Genomic DNA, 17,365 nt, shown 5'->3' on the forward strand with positions numbered 1-17,365 from the left:
CTGTTTGTAATATTTCATGAATGCATTCATCACCGGTGAAGTGTGCTGGGAGTAAATCGGCTTAGTATGTGGCGGCCCTGAACCGTTCACATAGGCAGGCCCTGCCAGCAGAATTCATTAGTAATGTGATCGGATTCATATAAGTCAGCTTAGTGCTCTCATCTGTCAGTCCTCTGGGTTACGGCACCTTTAAACCTGGTGCTTGTGTGTGTGTACCTGAGTTTAGTTGTGGTTTTAAACGAGGTCTGTCAAGTCGTAGCTGTCAGGTCTGTTGCTTTCACATCAAAATGGAAATTAATGCGTTGAGTTGCGGCTGACAAAACACGTGCCGGTTTTAGCAGAAGGTACTGAATAGGGTTAAATGAACTTGAGAACAGCATTTATTGTTTATGTGAAAACATAAAAGAGCACAGCTTTTTATTCTCTGCCTCATTTAAACAGGATATGATGTGGTGCAACACTTCAGTTCAGTCTCTTTTACGTGCACAATGTCTTGTTTTAATTAAAAGACCTCACGTAGACTTAATGAAATGTAATGGTTCGTAATTTCCATCTGACAGAGGAATGCGAGAAACCTTCCCGGGCAGTTTATCTCACTGCAGTTGTTCAGTAATTTGTTCAAAAAAGCCTTAAACGTGCATAGGAATCCATTTATATATATATATATATATCTCTGATTTCTGTCTTCTTTCAGTGTTGGACGTGTATGTGTTGAGCACCGATGGCCAAATCCAGGACTTCAGGTTTCCTCAGACCAGCAAAAGAGGAGCTACGATTCAGCTGTCGGCAAACATGGTCAAGCTGAACAGTAAAAACGGTGAATAAATGCAAGGTTACGCTTGAGGGAAGGACCTTCACATGCTTAGTTAATCAAGTCAATGGTTTACTGAACTGAAGTGTAATGAAGGCCATACACACTCTCTCCACAAGTACTCTGCATTGCAAGCTACTGTTATACACACTTTGCATGCATTCAATAATAATATATAATAAAACATCAGTACTCAAGGGTACCTGTGTGTGTCCTTTCAACATGTTGGTATTCTTTGTGCTGGTTTGCAATATCTAAAGTTCTCTTCGATCTGTTGATGTGACTAGGGTTGGGAATCATAAGACACTTTAACGTTAACCGCCTGACGCTTACAACTTCGGTTCCATTAATATTATTAAATACTAATAAAATGATAGTTTAAACATTTAAAGGCCTTCGTTCATCTTCGGAACACAAATTAAGATATTTAAGATATTAAGATCACTCCTGCATACAGTCCAAAGGCTTCTTGAGGGACTGGCTCTTGCTGTCCTCGAAAAGTCATTAAAGACATCGTTAAAATAGTCCAAGTGACTACAGGGGCTCAATCTTAAGTTTATCAAACGACGAGAACACTTTTGTGCGCAAAAAAACAACAAAAATAACGACTTTATTTCAACTATTCACTTCCTTCTCCATGAGCCTGTAAGTCAGTTAACGTAGTGTGATTGCGTAGAGCTACGTCACACATAGGCTCACTATTGGCCGACGCTGGTCATGTGTGTGTGATGCGTGTGACGTACCATAACAGAAGCTTACGCTATTAAACTAGTAACCTGACTCGCGCAGAGGGAGAAATAAACGAATAGTTGAAATAAAGTCGTTACTGTTGTTGTTTTTTTGCGCACAAAAGTGTTCTGGTCGTTTGATAAACTTAAGATTGAGCCCCTGTAGTCACTTGGACTATTTTAACGATGTCTTTAATGACTTTTCGGGGACAGCAAGAGCCAGTCCCTCAAGAAGCCTATGGACTAGTATGCAGGAGCAATCTTAATATCTTAAATATCTTAATTTGTGTTGCGAAGGTGAACGAAGGTCTTACGGGGTTGGAACAACATGAGGTTGAGTAAATACTGACAGAATTTTCATTTTTGGGTGAACTAACCCTTTAAATATATAATAACTAATATACATTTCAAGCATCATGAAAGACAAGTAAACACTCAGTAATTACTCAGTGATCCCAACAAATAAACACAACTGAACAAATATACAATTGAAATAAACAGTGTTTTAATATTTGTAGGCACTCAGGGTGAGAAACTAGAAATAACACTGCACAAATGTCATTTACATTATATAGTTGCAAAGGTTATTCAGTGAAGAACAGTGAGTGCATTTTCTCTTGTGTTATTATCGAGACGGCCGCAGGAATATTAGCGCTGTCCCTTTAAGAGCCACGCGGGTCCATTCAGCGCGAGTGTTTCCTCCACATCGTTTTAAAATCACAGAAATCACTCTAGTAGTTTACCTTAAAGAGGAAGTTCAAAATAAGTAAGAAAATGTCAGATTTTTTATTTAGAAGGAAAATAAAACCCTAGCGGCCATTTTAACCAGGTTCTGCTTGTTTGTTTGTCAACCCTGTAATAACATGGTGTCTTCTTCTCTCGTGGTGTCTTTACTCAAGGCATTGCCAAGCTGGTGTTTGTCCTGTATAAGCACTTGGGGCATTTCCTCAGTACGGAGAACGCCACGGTGAGGCTGACGGGCGACGGCGGAGTCCGAAATCACACGCTGACCGTCAACTCACACATCCTTTCCGCCTCCATCAACAAAGAGTCCAGCCGCGTGTTCGTGGCCGAGCCGCTCATCTTCACGCTGGAGCATTTGGATGTAAGACGGTTAAAGATCTTATTTTTGTGTAACACGTTACAATAAGGTTCATTGGTTAACATTAGTTAAATACTTTAGTTAATGTGAACTAAGAATGACCAATACTACTACAGCTTTTATTAATCTCAGTTAAAGGGATAGTTCACTTTAAAATTAATGTTTGATATGTTTTATCTTACCTTAAGGGCATCCAAGATGTAGGTGTCTTTGTTTCCACAGTAGTTTCAATTTTGATATTTTTAAGTCAAACCGTTCTTGTCTGTCAGTCATATAATGGAGGTCTATGGTCACCACCTCAAAGAGCAGCACAGAGAAGTCCAAATTAAACATGATTTAATGACTCATAAATGTAAGTACACATTGATGGCCTAAGACACGAAACGAGCGGTTTGTGTGAGAAAACGAACAGTATTTATATCGTTTTATATATTTAAGCACCCGCGCCCTCAGATCACTTGGACGTGGCTGTGGTTACAAGAGGTAAAACTATATAAAAACTGTTCGTTTTCTCACACAAACAGCTCGTTTCCTGTCTTAGGCCATCAATGTGTACTTACATTTACGAGTCATTAAATCATGTTTAATTTGGACTTCTCTGTGCTGCTCTTTGAGGTGGTGACCATAGACCTCCATTATATGACTGACAGACGAGAACGGAAGAATCGTTGTTAGTTCATGTTAGGTAACTTAATACATTAACTAATGAACCTACAGTAATTGTAAAGCGTTTCCATTTTTTGTTTTCCATGTATTGCTTTATTTTGTCTGTTTGTGTGCATCATGCATAAATAAGAAAGATTTATTAACCATTCGCATTTCAACTGCTAAATATTTGGTAACTGGAATGTCTTGTTGTAATTTAATATATAAGGGATGTTATTTTGAATCGGCAAGTAATGCATTTGAGTTAAAGTTAGGGAGTCTTAACTCTTTCCCCGCCGTTCACAAGTTTTTCCATCATTTATTCAATTAAATTCAATTAAATTCACATTTAATTGTAAAGCGCTTTTCAAAATAAGCTTCCTTTCAAAGCAGCTTTACAGAAAATGCACAAGTCCACATTACAATCTCGACAGATCTGTTTTCAGAGGCGTCTTTCAGAAATGTGCATACATCACACAGTTATCTTACTTAAACAATGTCATAATTTAAGGCAAAAACAATGAGCTCATTGAAGTAATGAATACTTTTTTGTTAACAAATGATTGTGACATTTAGAAAAAAATTGCATTGGTGTATGTTATCCTAACAAATTTGTGAATATGATCAAAGATGTTGGCGCTGACTGGCAAACCTAAAAATAAAACACTGGTGGGAAAGAGTTAATTGAGGTTGTTGATCATGGAAAAACTACAGTTTGGATGTAAAACATTGTGCCTTTGTTATTAAGAGGGTTAAATCTGTTCAGCAAATAAACAGACATGTTTCCTCATTCATCAGACCGAGAACTACTTCAACCCAAACTGCTCGTTCTGGAACTACTCGGAGCGGAGCATGATAGGATCCTGGTCGACACAAGGCTGCAAACTCCTGGACACCAACAAGACGCACACCACCTGCTCCTGCAGTCACCTGACCAACTTCGCCATCCTCATGGCCCATCGAGATGCACATGGGGTGAGTGAACACTGAAGAAAACATGATCAGGTCAGAGTGTCTCAGTAAATAATAATATTTGCTCCCAAATTTGTACATATTTTACTGACAGTCACTGTGTGAAGAATTTCTGGGTATAATATGTCACAGTTTACTTTATTTTGCTCTCCTCACTTACATAAAACAATAGTGTCCTGCACACACTAGTGAGAAAACATAATATAAATATATATATATATATATATATTTAAATAATATTTATTATATATGAATTTAATCTGGTGTCTGAATAATTTTTGGTTTGACTGTAACCATACTGAGTCATGTATCTCTACAACAGAACAAATTAATATAATGGAGCATGTTGTTAATAATAGTATAATTCTTATTCTACTTTGATGAATGACGCTCTTGTGTCACTAGTATTTTTCTGGGAACAAGGCAGTTTTGTCAGTATGACATGACAGCAGTAGCAGTTGTCTGATAACACCATGTTATCTCCATTTTCAGCGCTGAAAAGAGTGGTTTGAGCTGTAATGAATGTGGAAATGATGGGTTTTGTGGTGCATCACTGCAACTGCTGCTTAAATATTCACTTATTAAATATAAGCTGTGTGAAAAGTAATTGATTTCAGCTGCCAGAAATGCAAGGAAATCAGCTACTAGTTGTGTTCAGCACATCCAGCACTGAAATGTCATATTACAGTGAATATTAAGTGTTTTTAAAAACGCTTTGCTGCTAATTTTCCATGACACTATCTATAAGTTCTTTGAAATTGCTGAAAAAAGTGTGTAAAAACTATATTTTTAAGGCACAAAGAGTGGATAGATGTATTATATTCCCAGTAAAGATGTATTATATTCTGACAGTAAAATATTTTCTGCCTATATGTAAACATATTGCGTAGATATTTTGTTTTCATATTATGTTTTGGGGATTGGGCCAAATACCGTTCTGGGGGTCATTATATCAATATTTCAGTTTACAATATGGTGGGGTAAAAACAACCCAATTTGAGTCATTTTGGCAACACAGCTCTGGGTTAAAAGGGAAACTCAATAGTTTGAAATTAAAATCACACAGGAAATTACTGCAGTAAAAACACAGGCAACAGTAATGGGCTACTAATAAAGAGGTGGTAAAAATAATGGGCAAAAATACAGACAAGAGTAAAAGCAACATGAAAATGCATGAAAAGAAAACTCTGTTGTACATCTTATAACGGAATTGTGTTTTTTAAAAGTTTAAAGAGCCCCTATCATGGATTTTTGAAAATGACTGTTCATATGGTGTGGAATATAGCTCTAAGGGAATGAAAACATCCTGCAAAGATTTATATCTGAAAGTGCACCGTACATAAAGTTATTGTCTTTCAAAAGTGAGAGTCGACTCTGAGTCTATGAAATGAATTGTTTTTGAAACGAGTCATTAGCTGATTCGTCGTGACGTAGATACAAAACATTAGCTCATTGGCCGCTCCCAACAACTGCGCGCGCAGACGGAAGTGTAAACTTGAAGTGACGTCTAGAACAGATTCAAATACTTCATCATAGCATCATGTCGAGAAGACGCTGTGTTCTACATTGCAAAGACTTGTTTTCATTGTCCAGGGACGAGCTTGTGAAGAATCAGTGGTTAGAGTTCATATTTGCAACGATACCACAACAATATAGTGTTCTCATCATTTTAAAGGCGAATCATTCAAAAACATAAGTGAATTCAAATGTGGATTCGCAAGCCGGTTGTTCCTGAAGGAGGGCTCAGTATCCAGTGTTTCAGGTTCGTCCTCCTCCGAATCACAATCTGTAAGTATTATTAGTAATGTTTGCTACTATGTTTTCTGTAGCATGCACAATATAGTTATATTGTGTTGTGTGTGTTGTGTACACTCCGCGCAGCTTCTAAGTGGGGTAAAGTTAGTTTTGTTTTTGATATTCACCAGACATTCATTGAAAAATGGCAATTACCTCCTAAACGACTTAGCCAAATATGACTTCGCTCTATATAATAAGCACTGCTCCTCAAAAGCCGCCGCAATGTGAGTTTCGCCAGGAAAGCTCGCTCTTGACGGAAACCCAAGTAAGGGACCGTGTGGAAAGTGCACTTTCTGACACGTTTGTTCGAACACTATACAATTTTCAACACTTGACAAGCTATAATCCTGGTTATGGGCTTTCCGTTGCCGACAGTCTCTGCCTACGGTTTACCAATAACAACTGACTGGGTCATTTGAACAATCGCCGCAGATTCGAGTCACTCAAAGGAGGTGTTTGGGAAAATGAATTGTCGAACGAATCATTTGGGAGTCGTTGAGCAAATCGAGTAAAAATAAATGCATATTATAAGACAAATAAAGTGTGTTTTATCCTTGCAGGCAAGTTAAACTGTTTTTGGGAACTCCCAAAACAAAAATAGGAACATCTCAAATGCTATGATAGGGGCTCTTTAATAATCAATAATGTTTCAAACCAGATTTGACTGGTTATTTGTTTTTTGGTTTTGTTTTTTTCTCCCACTAACAAACATTTGACGGCCAAACCCTCAGGCTGAGAGTCACCAAGAGTGTCATACGGTCTGGAAGTCTTGAAAGTGGGGAATAAATGATGCATTAGCGTGAATGGACCAGATCTGACCCTCTCTGTGTAACGGGTTTATAATCAGTCACTTCACTCTCGGGCTTGTTCAGTTCCAGCTCATCGGTCACTGCTCGAGAGAAATCAAAAACTTCCAGTTTAGTGTTCGTTTTCTTCTATTTTCCACATTTATTCCTGTCGTGATCTCTGCGAAGACTTGCTCGTACTCCCGTTGCTTCAAAAGTGCACCTGCTCACAATGCATTGTGTCTTAAATAATCCATAAACACAGTATATTACTGTTGAAAATGGGCTGTAAGTTAAACTATTGCCCAATTGCTTTGTTTTCTACAGTACGTTACTGTTTTAGTGGAGAATTTGGTCATTTTTCCAGCAGTTGTTTCCAGTGTGCAGTGCTGGAGAAACCAATTAAAAGCTTTGAATGCTGGTCTGATGTGAACCTAAACATCATGCAAGTGAAACACATAAGGGGGATATCATCCCGGACCAGTGACCGCTCACCCAGGACACACAGGGCCCAGTTTGGAATTTCTTTCAGGCCAATTATCTTGTGCAAAGTCATTTGCACAAGGTAATTGGTTGGCTCTCATACGAGAAAGTTGCTTGGATTACCAAGATGGAAACCCTATGGAAACGGGGTCATTTCATTCCCAATTACTAACCTTGCCGAGGAAAACAGATGTGCTAAAGTTAAGTTAGACATGATACTCAGACAGTCCGAGGATATTGTAGTGGGAGAACCCGTTCCAATCATAAGGGAAGGAAATGCAATCCAGCATTAGCGGTCCATGGCACAAAATCAGCCCTTTTACACCAGGACATCGTCAGGAACAACATGGAAGAATAGGTTTTAGGCGAGGAACATACAAGCCCACCATGCAAAAGGCAACAGCTGAATGTGCTGAACTTGTGGTGGAGGATGTGCACCATCAAGAAGTGACTGGGATCGCTAAAGCCGAGGAAGACTGCTGGATGAGATGGGAGGAATTACCTGGAAAGACCTGTGGTGGAAAATAGGAGGAGCGGTCCTGCAGAACAACAATAAAGGCATTCTTGGAGGCCACCATGCGAAGCAGTCAATGGCTATGGCTGAAAAGGAGCACCACCACAAGGTCCAACAATTGAGCACTGAAAGATGGGACGTGCATCTAAGCTTGATCGGCCCACTGCTTGTTTCTAGATGGCTTCTCTCAGTGTAATGGCAGTCGTGCACTCTGAGAAACTATTACAAGATAAAGAGGGGCTAGCAAATTGCTGTAGGACGCACATCTGAGCCTGTGGTGGGTGTATTAAACTAAAGATATTTCTTAATAGCCCCTTTCACACAGCGCGTTGATCCCGGGAAATTGCCAGAACACCTTCTGTGTGAACGCAAACACGACCCGGGATTGATACCGGGACTCATCCTGGGTTTGGGACCTAGTAACATTGCCGGGATCAGTCCCTGAACTCGCGCTGTGTGAACAAAAGCCAGGACCAATGCCGTAAAGGGTGTGTCATATTGATGACGCTCGTGCCATCGCGCGACTCTGTTGCTCTTAGAAGAAAGTTTGTGTTCGTCATCAACAAAGAAAGGACGAACAAAGACCTGCAAACTGGAGCGAAGCAGAGACCAGGAGCTCCTCGCCTATCCGCGCCACCAGCTTTGTGGAACGGTATGAGCATGTACATGGTTTCGACGGGTCCGTTATACGTCTCATCCTGATGTCATGTGTCTTCCCGGGATTTTTTACGGGTTGTGTGTAAACGCACTCACAGATCCCGGCAAATCACTGGTAGTGTGAATGAACCGAAATCAAACAATCCCGGGACAAATGCCGGGTCACATTATCCGTGTATTTTCTGGAATCTCTGTGTGAAAGGGGCTAATGAAAACCTTTAACCTTTCTGCCCACAACCGCCCATCGGATGAGACGTTAAAGCGAGGTCCTGACTCTCTGTGGTCATTAAATCCCATGGCACTTCTCGTAAAGAGTAGGGGTGTAACCCTGGTGTCCTGGCCACATTCCCTCCACTGGCCCTTTGCCTGTCCTAATTATCCCCATCCACTGAATTGGCTCTATCACTCTATCTCTGCTCTCCACCTGGACCTGGTGTGTGGTGAGCGCACTGACGCCGCCGTCCCATCATCCCAGTGGATGCTCACACTGGTGTTGAGGAGAGACCCCTGACATGATCGTAAAGCGCTTTGGGTGTACAGTAGTACATATAAATAGCACTATATAAATGCCTCATTCATTCAGATGATCCCTAGTTTAGGCATTGTAGTACCTAGGCTACGTTTGCACCAGTGAATTTAGGTTTTAAAACGCTTAACGTCTACTACGGTTGCGCTACTCCGGAGTTTCGACCCTCGAAAATGGAGACTTTTGGAAATGCTGCAGACCCAGTTTTAGTTTGAAAACTCTGGGGTTGTGTTTCAGTGTTGACGGACCAAAATGGAGACTTCTGACAGTGAAGGCGTTGCTGTCCTCAATCGCTCCCTTGTTGGGTATCCTTCCGCAATTTGTCATCAAATGACTATTACGCTACCAAAACACGACAAATGAAATCTCACTAGTGTGGACATAGCCCTCGTCTTATTAACTAATCAAAATCTGTATCTGTAGCCCCTTTTCCACCAAAGCATTTTGAGAGCCGGTTTGGAGCCGGTGTCTGCGCGCGAACCAGTTCTTTGTGTTTCGACAGCCAAAGAACCGGTTCTCGGCCAGGGGAACTGGTTCCAAAGCGGCACCAACTCTTTGCTGGACTAGAACCGTTCTTTTACCACTTCATGCTTACGTCGGGGGCTGGGGCGGGTTTAGATGTGTTCTAAACATTTTTTTTGACCATAATAAAGGATCGCAAAGCCAAGAGAAACATTTGCAGAAACACGATGGAGTCCGCCTTTGTAATTGTTATGCTTGAAGTTAACGCAAGCGTTTCTATTTTTGTATTTTTTTTTTTATTGAAGACATTAGAAGCAAAGATGAAAAGTCACAATATAGAACAAATAAATGGAAAGAAAAAAAGACACAATTAATTACAGGGGTTCATAACTTATCAGAAAAGATTACATATCAAACGAAAAGATTAAAAGACTTACATATTTCAATTGTTTTTAAAGCTTTCTTGGTATACGAGTTATAGATAATCCGTAAGTATTATAATGTTGTATTTGCAAGCATTTCTAGCTAAGACGTATGGCGACGTACACAGTGACGTAACGACGTCCCTGGGCGCTCTAGTCAGTGGAAAAACAAACAGGTTCTGTAGCGGTTAGCAAGTTGAACCAACTCCGAACCAACTTTGAACCAGCACCAGTTCCCAACCAGTTCTTTTTTTGGTGAAAAAGGGGTATATTAGACATTGGTTCAAGATTGTCCTGTCATGGTTTAATACAGTGTCATTGAAGATACAAGCCAATTGTTGGTGTTTCCATGCTAAACTTTAACAGAATTGTTTTTTTGTTTGGACGATTTGTGAATAGAACCTGTTGCCAGAGTTAAAATGTCTTTGGCAATATTTATTTAATTAAACAAAGATGAAAGATGGATGATATAAGCACTAGGAGATGTTGAAGTCTTATTTAAGATGTCTGCTGTCAAACACTCGCTCTATACCAGACGTGAGCTTCCATTGTGATCTATGTAACCGTCTCCGCTGGAAGTGCCCGGTTTTAATGGACTCTTGTTGCTGATGTGTAAATAGTAGACAATAACAAGATGGAAAGCCTATGCATGAGTGACTAGCAGATGTGGTACATTTACTGGAAAAGTTAATTAAGGGTTGTTGTTTTTTTGCATTTGAAACTGGGCCAGTTTTTCTAGTCACATTCAAAAATAAAAAGTCAATTCTCACTCATATTCTGACAAGTGAAGCGTTAGAGTTAAGTAGAACGTGGCATAAATGCTAATGCTAATCTTTACTTTTCCAGGGTGAGGGGAGCGTTCACGAGCTCCTTCTGACGGTCATCACGCGGATGGGCATCGCCGTCTCGCTTGTCTGCCTCGCTATTAGCATTTTCACCTTCTGCTTCTTCCGCGGCCTTCAGAGTGACCGCAACACAATCCACAAGAACCTGTGCATCAACCTCTTCATTGCAGAGCTTCTCTTTCTTGTGGGCATCAACATGACCGAACCTCCGGTGGGTGTCCTTCCTGATATCCAAAACGCCAAACAAATAAACTGTGACTGTATTGAATTCAATGTTTTTGTAGTATCTCAGTCTCAACCTTAGATAGCTGCAATATTTAATGACATCATATGCCAACACAATGGCAACTCGCCCACCTCTAGATAGTGTGAGCACCTTAAAGGAGTTAAAATGTCCTGAAAATTTACTTACCCCCACGTCATCCAAGATGTTCATGTCTTTCTTTCTTGAGTGGAAAAGAAATGAAGGTTTTGATAAACACTCCAGGATGTTTGTCCATATAGTGACTTCAGTGGGGCCCAACGTGTCGAAGGTCCAGATGTGAGTTTCAGTGCGGCTTCAAAGTCTCGACACAATCCAGCCGAGGAATAAGAGTCTGATCTAGACAAACCACATTTTATAAAAAATACATTTTTATACTTTTTTTAATCACAAATGCTCGAGTTGCACTAGCTGTGATGCGCCACACATTTCGTAATCACATTGAAAGGTTATCCTGCAGGAAGAAAGACATGAACATCTGAAGTGAACTACTCCTTTAGTGCCTGGTTCAGATTACACGATTTTACCCGTTTTGGCACGATCCGTTTGACGTAGTGTGTTGTGTGGATTCGTAAACGACAACGGGCGTCGGGACGCAAGATTCGATCGTATCATCTCGTATAGTGTGTCATAGTGGGCGACAACCTAAGTCGTGTCTGCGACGCTTCATGACATAACAACAAAAAGACTAGCATGTTTAATTTTTTTAACGGTCGTCCACAACGGTTCCGTCACATGTATGAGGTTGACCAATAAGAGCGCAGAAGCTTTTCCGTACACAACTTTCAAAAATGGCGAAACGAAAGAGAGACGATGGTGCGTTAAACGTTAAAACTAAAAGTAAAAATATATATTTTACCTCAAGTTCTCTTTGGAGGATTGACAGCCCATAGTGTCCTCTTCGAGCAATCCAGGAACGTGTCCATTGTTAGGTTTATTTCATTTTTAACTTTTTTCTGAACACAGGACAGCCAATACAACAGTCACCGCTTCATCCATTGTTTGTTTACTTCGTTTCCAGAAGTCACTCGCTACTAGTTTCGCCTTCTCGATGACATCACACGCCTCATTAAAGACGGCACGCGATGGCTGGTCAAGAAGCAACGTGTAGTCTGACATGTTTCTCATCCACAACAAGATTTTAGTAGTCAAAATCGTGTAATCTGACACAGTGACTATTGTAACAGACAAAAATAATCGTGTAATCTGAACCAGGCATTACATTCACTCTGCATTTTCACAGGCCACATTTTTGACAGCAATACCATGGGGAAAATCTAGATATTATAGATATAGATATTTTTAATTTTATCTCATATTTAATTTTGCGGCACTTTAAGACCTGATGCACGGATCCATTATACTGTGGCGAAGTGTGTTGTAGGAGTGACCGTTACCAAAGTCCTTTTAGGCAAGTCATGCCACTCGGCCGCCATCTTGGCAATGCCTCCGGGCAGCTATTTCGGACTAACAAGACCAGGCTCCTTTCTAAATGAATGGGCAGAGAGTCAGAACTGCACTTTCACTGGTCACCGGGACATAAAAAACTGTTATGTATAGAAATAGCAGTAAAATATGATAAAAATCGCTGAAAAAGTTTGATGACTTTGCCCCAAAATAAGGTTTAAAACGCCCTTTTCCCCACAGTCTATAGTTTTACTACGCATGGTGGAACCAGACGATAGGCTTAATTGTTTCCCGGCTTGACTGTTAAAAGCAGACGATTGGCTTTCCAGCGGGAGGGGCGGGGCATGTGCATACAACCGCCATCTTTGGCGTTACGGGTTTTCCCTATATAGTTGTATTGAGGATTGAGGCATGTCTCTATATACATTTTCTCTGCCATTACATGCCTCTGCTGAAACACACACGTGTTTGGCAGGTTGGTGGGTGTTAAAGTCAAGCTAATAACTATGAATAGAGTTTCAAAATGGGTTAGGATACTCACTCAGTAAGTTTTCTTCACACACTACTTGAAAAAAGCACATAACAGTTTGGAAGAAAACTTTTTTTGATACAAATAAAAAATGAGAGATGTTATGACAGCAGTTTTTAAACCAGTCGCTTTGACTCGAGTAACATTTTTGGTAAATAAAGATCTTCTATAAACGGCTAAACTCCGGTGACTTCTCTCTGTGCAGATGATCTGCTCTGTGATTGCTGGAGTTCTGCATTTCTTCTTTCTCGCTGCGTTTTCCTGGATGTGTTTGGAGGGCGTTCAGTTGTTCCTCATGCTTGTGGAGGTCTTTGAGAGCGAGTTCTCTCGACGGAAGTACTACTACGCATCCGGCTACCTGTTCCCCTGTGTGGTGGTCGGCATCTCCGCAGCCATCGACTATAAGAGCTACGGGACGAGGAAAGCGTGAGTAATGTTCTTTGTCGATGTCAAAATATTGGGTCTTGCCATTTAAATACAGATTAGGGCTGTCACTTTACGTTCGGAAATCGATTGCACAATCGATCGGACGCAAGTTTTGAAAACGAAAATGGGGAATCGTTTTAGTCAATACAATGTCTTTTCTGTTAACCAAATGCTTTTTAATATTCGCTATTACTTCAGTGCAAGTGAAAAAGCGCACTGTTGTGTGTTGCGCTGTGACGTGTGTGTTCAAGTAAGCCAGATATGTGCAGATTCTGCTATACGCTGTATTTAATAAATCATGAGGATCACGAGTTGCGTATTTGCACTAAATCTGCGCAGATTTGTCTTGCACAAACTTCCCCAGCAAAGCGAGTAAACACAGAAACACGCCAGATTGGCTTGTGATTGGACAGCGTTTCCCGCCAAAGTTCAATTGTACCCGCATTTGGCGAGTCGAGGGTGTTATTCTCAATCTCTGAATGTTGCGCTCCTGTTTGTCATGGTGCACGAAACTTCACGCCAATAAATCATCAGAGATATTGCTGACTTTTTTCGTCCTAATAGCTTGTTTTCATATGACGTCACGCCACTGCGTTGCCATGGCGCGAAATGCAAATGGAGGAAGTGATTTGCTGTATTAGGAAAGCCCAGACAGCAAACTGACATTGAATCAACGTGGAAACGACGTCTCTCATGACATCGAAACAACGTTGATTTTGCTCATCGAATTAACGTTGAACCAACGTCAGACGCGGCATTCTTCAAAGCTAAATGAAATCGAAAATTGGTTTGCTTTCATAACGTTGAAACAACGTTGATTTCAAGTTGATTTTCCGTTAGTTTTGAAAGAATGACGCGTCTGACGTTGGTTCAGCGTTAATTCGATGAGCAAAACAATGTCAGATCATGTTGTTTCGATGTCATGTTTCCACGTTGATTCAATGTCAGTTTGCTATCTGGGGAACTATAACAAACTCAAAATGCCTATTTTTGGCGTTGTTTATCACTACTTAAATCGATCAAACCACAAGTAGTTTTTATCTTGTACCAAAAGTTGTTATTCATAAGGGGGGGGAATGCTAGAAATTGACCGAAAAACTTCGGAAAAACGGCTTGCAAACCTATGTCTGTGGTCGGGAGGATGATCACTTCGTATTCGAGTTAATACAACTTAAGTGGCTATGTTTCTGTAATGCGTTATGTTTCCGAACTTTGTAAACTCAAAGTATGTCTGTAAGACGAGGTAGTTGCTGATATCTACAGCCTTGATGGCAGGAAAATATTTATTCAGTTGAAAAATCACCCCTCTTCATAACGTAAGGATCATGTCCAACATATGTTTGATTTTTTTGCATGCATCTTTCTCTCTTAATAGCGTGTAACCAGTGTTAAATTCGTCAACGACATTTTTTCACAGACGAAAATGAGACGATAACTAAATAAAAACTAATTTTGAATGACAAAAAATATTACGAAAATCTATTGACATTTTCATCAACAAATAAAAACTAGACGAAAATGTTAGATATGGGAAGCGATCCAGTCAGAACTGATGTCCTGCGTGAGTGGTGGATGCGCACATTTGTACTGTAACGTGCTGATCATAAAACGTTAAAAAATGCGAACGTCTGGGAGAATGAGTAGAGCAGGCATATAGATATGAATAAGAGTGACGATGCAAAAAAGATCTTTATTCGGTACTGTTATCCATAATTCTTCTATTAGTAATTCCTCCGTAATTCTTCTAAATAGAATTCTTCTATTCTAAATTCTAAATTAATGCATTACAATTTAACTAAACCCATTATATTTTAGTCGACTAAATCTACTGTAGATTTAGTCGACTAAAATCATATTGAATTTCGTCGACCAAAACTAAAACAATTCAGATGACAAAAATATGACTAAAACTAAATTGCATTTTAGTCAAAAGACTAAGACTAAAACTAAATCAAAATTTGCTGTCGAAATTAACACTGCGTGTAACGTAGTACAGTACGTACTTTCCTCCATCTCGTCCATTGCGCTCTTCACTCCCTGCCCTCCAAATGAATTCCGCGCGTCGTCATAATCACGTGACTGAAACCCAGCTATGCCTGTTAGGTGTCCGTGGATTTGCCTATTTTTGGTGTTGAAACTGGAAATGTCATTAAACATGGAAAATCGATTTTAAAATCCATTCAGTGTACTCAAAAGTTGAACAGTGTCAGCCCTAATGCAGATACAGAACTGCATGTGTCTATTATGGCATTAATATCAATAAAAACAATTACTCAAACCTGTTTTGGCAGATTATTTAGACATTGAAAATGTTTACTGTTGGTGTGCCTCCAGGAACAGGGTTGGCAAACGCTGTCCAGTGGAAGTGGTTGTCTCTCTCCAAACGTTGCAGTGTGTTGATGGTTGTAGTAATTGCTTGTGTGGTGGTTAATTATCTCGTTCCTTCTTTCCAGCTGTTGGTTGAGGGTTGATAATCATTTCATTTGGAGTTTCATCGGCCCTGTTACGTTCATCATTATGGTAAGTTTTGCACATTTAACATGACTACCTTTATTTAGGTGTTGAGAACTTGCACCAGAAAGCCTACAGAAACATTGACATTACTTTAGTGATGATGTACTTCCTTTTGACCAGCAATGAGAGAGATTTGTGTGTGTTTTTTTTTTTGCATTATGTTGAATTGTGCATCACAATATTTGACCATACACAACCCTGATTTGTATAGTGTTCCCATATCTTGGTAACATATGCGGTTTTTCAGTAATATGAGCTTTCTTTCCATCGGTTGATAATTAAGTTGGCTTGAGAAAGCCAACTTACTGAAATCCTATTTAAACTTATTATTAAGTTGGCTTGGGAAAGCCAACTTACTGAAATGCTATTTAAACTTATTATTATTATTCTTTTTCTGAGCGGAAAATTTTCTGACTCTATCTCCTCCTAGAGTTTTAACTCCACATACTCCAAACTCGGCACGGACACTCAAACTGTTCTGACTTAGTGTGCTATATCTTTTCTAACTGATCGGACTTACGGTTCTCCTAAAAATGACGATCAAAGTCGGAAAAAACTCCCATTGACTCCCATTGAGAAATTCAAACTGCCCAACTGTCAAAATTTCAAATCTAAATACCTTGAAGCCCCAGACTCAATCAAACTGCCATTCTATACACTATATGAGCCATTGAAACTCATTCAAACTAATGAACTCATCAATCTATGACACTTATCTATCTAATCTTAAACTCTTAAACTCACAATAAATTAATAAACTCTAAACTTAAACTCTCTAAGACTCATTTAATCTTATAAACTCTAAACTCATAAACTCTCAATTCATAAACTCATACTCTTATAAACTCTCATAAAACTATTAAACTCATAAATGAATCAACTCTGGACACTTACTCAATTAAACTTATAAACTCTAAACTCATTAACTCTAAATTCACACCATAGCAACCAGTTACAGCACCCTAGCAACCGTAGGCCATAGGCACGAGGCCGCAGGCCTCGTGCAATACTAAATATTGCTGATTTCTTAGAAACTTGTAATGTACCACATTTGAAGAGGCTGACAGGCTCTGTAAGAAAATACCTCACAGTAGGGGAATAGTTGCACCCCTGGGGGGCAGGAGTGGCCCAAAATTGCCCCATTGACTTACATGAAATGGGCCATCCTACACATTGCATTAGGGTTTTATATTGAACATAGCTCTGGATCACAGTGTCATAGAGACAAGGGGGCGGGCTCATTTTACTCAGACGACCAATCAGTCTCTCAGGATCATTGTGAAGCTATCAAGCCACGCCCTAGCAACTATTTAAAGCACCTTATCAACATATCCCATAGACTTGCACAGAAAGAGATCGAAGGGATATCTCCGGATACAAGTGTCATAGAAACATGAGGGTGGTCTCGTTTGACTCTGGGTAGCAAAGAGCCAACCATGGATCACCTCAACAATTTCAGGCCACGCCCTAGCAACCAT

General features: G+C 39.9%; 1 protein-coding gene across 7 annotated transcripts in view; it reads left to right on the forward strand.

Moving 5' to 3' along the window:
* The window catches only part of adgrl2b.1 (adhesion G protein-coupled receptor L2b, tandem duplicate 1), a 162,994-nt gene that overhangs the window by 89,453 nt on the left and 56,176 nt on the right, over window positions 1–17,365 (forward strand). For all 7 annotated transcript variants that reach the window (XM_089130905.1, XM_089130899.1, XM_089130903.1 and 4 more), the window contains 6 exons: window positions 695–817; window positions 2,439–2,644; window positions 4,085–4,261; window positions 10,751–10,960; window positions 13,153–13,373; window positions 15,827–15,893. In XM_089130905.1, the coding sequence (XP_088987031.1) occupies window positions 695–817; window positions 2,439–2,644; window positions 4,085–4,261; window positions 10,751–10,960; window positions 13,153–13,373; window positions 15,827–15,893 (1,004 nt within the window). The remainder of the gene's footprint in view (window positions 1–694; window positions 818–2,438; window positions 2,645–4,084; window positions 4,262–10,750; window positions 10,961–13,152; window positions 13,374–15,826; window positions 15,894–17,365) is intronic.

Source organism: Pimephales promelas, chromosome 5 (assembly GCF_988280905.1).
Source record: "Pimephales promelas chromosome 5, fPimPro1.hap1.1, whole genome shotgun sequence".
Classification (NCBI taxonomy): domain Eukaryota; kingdom Metazoa; phylum Chordata; class Actinopteri; order Cypriniformes; family Leuciscidae; genus Pimephales; species Pimephales promelas.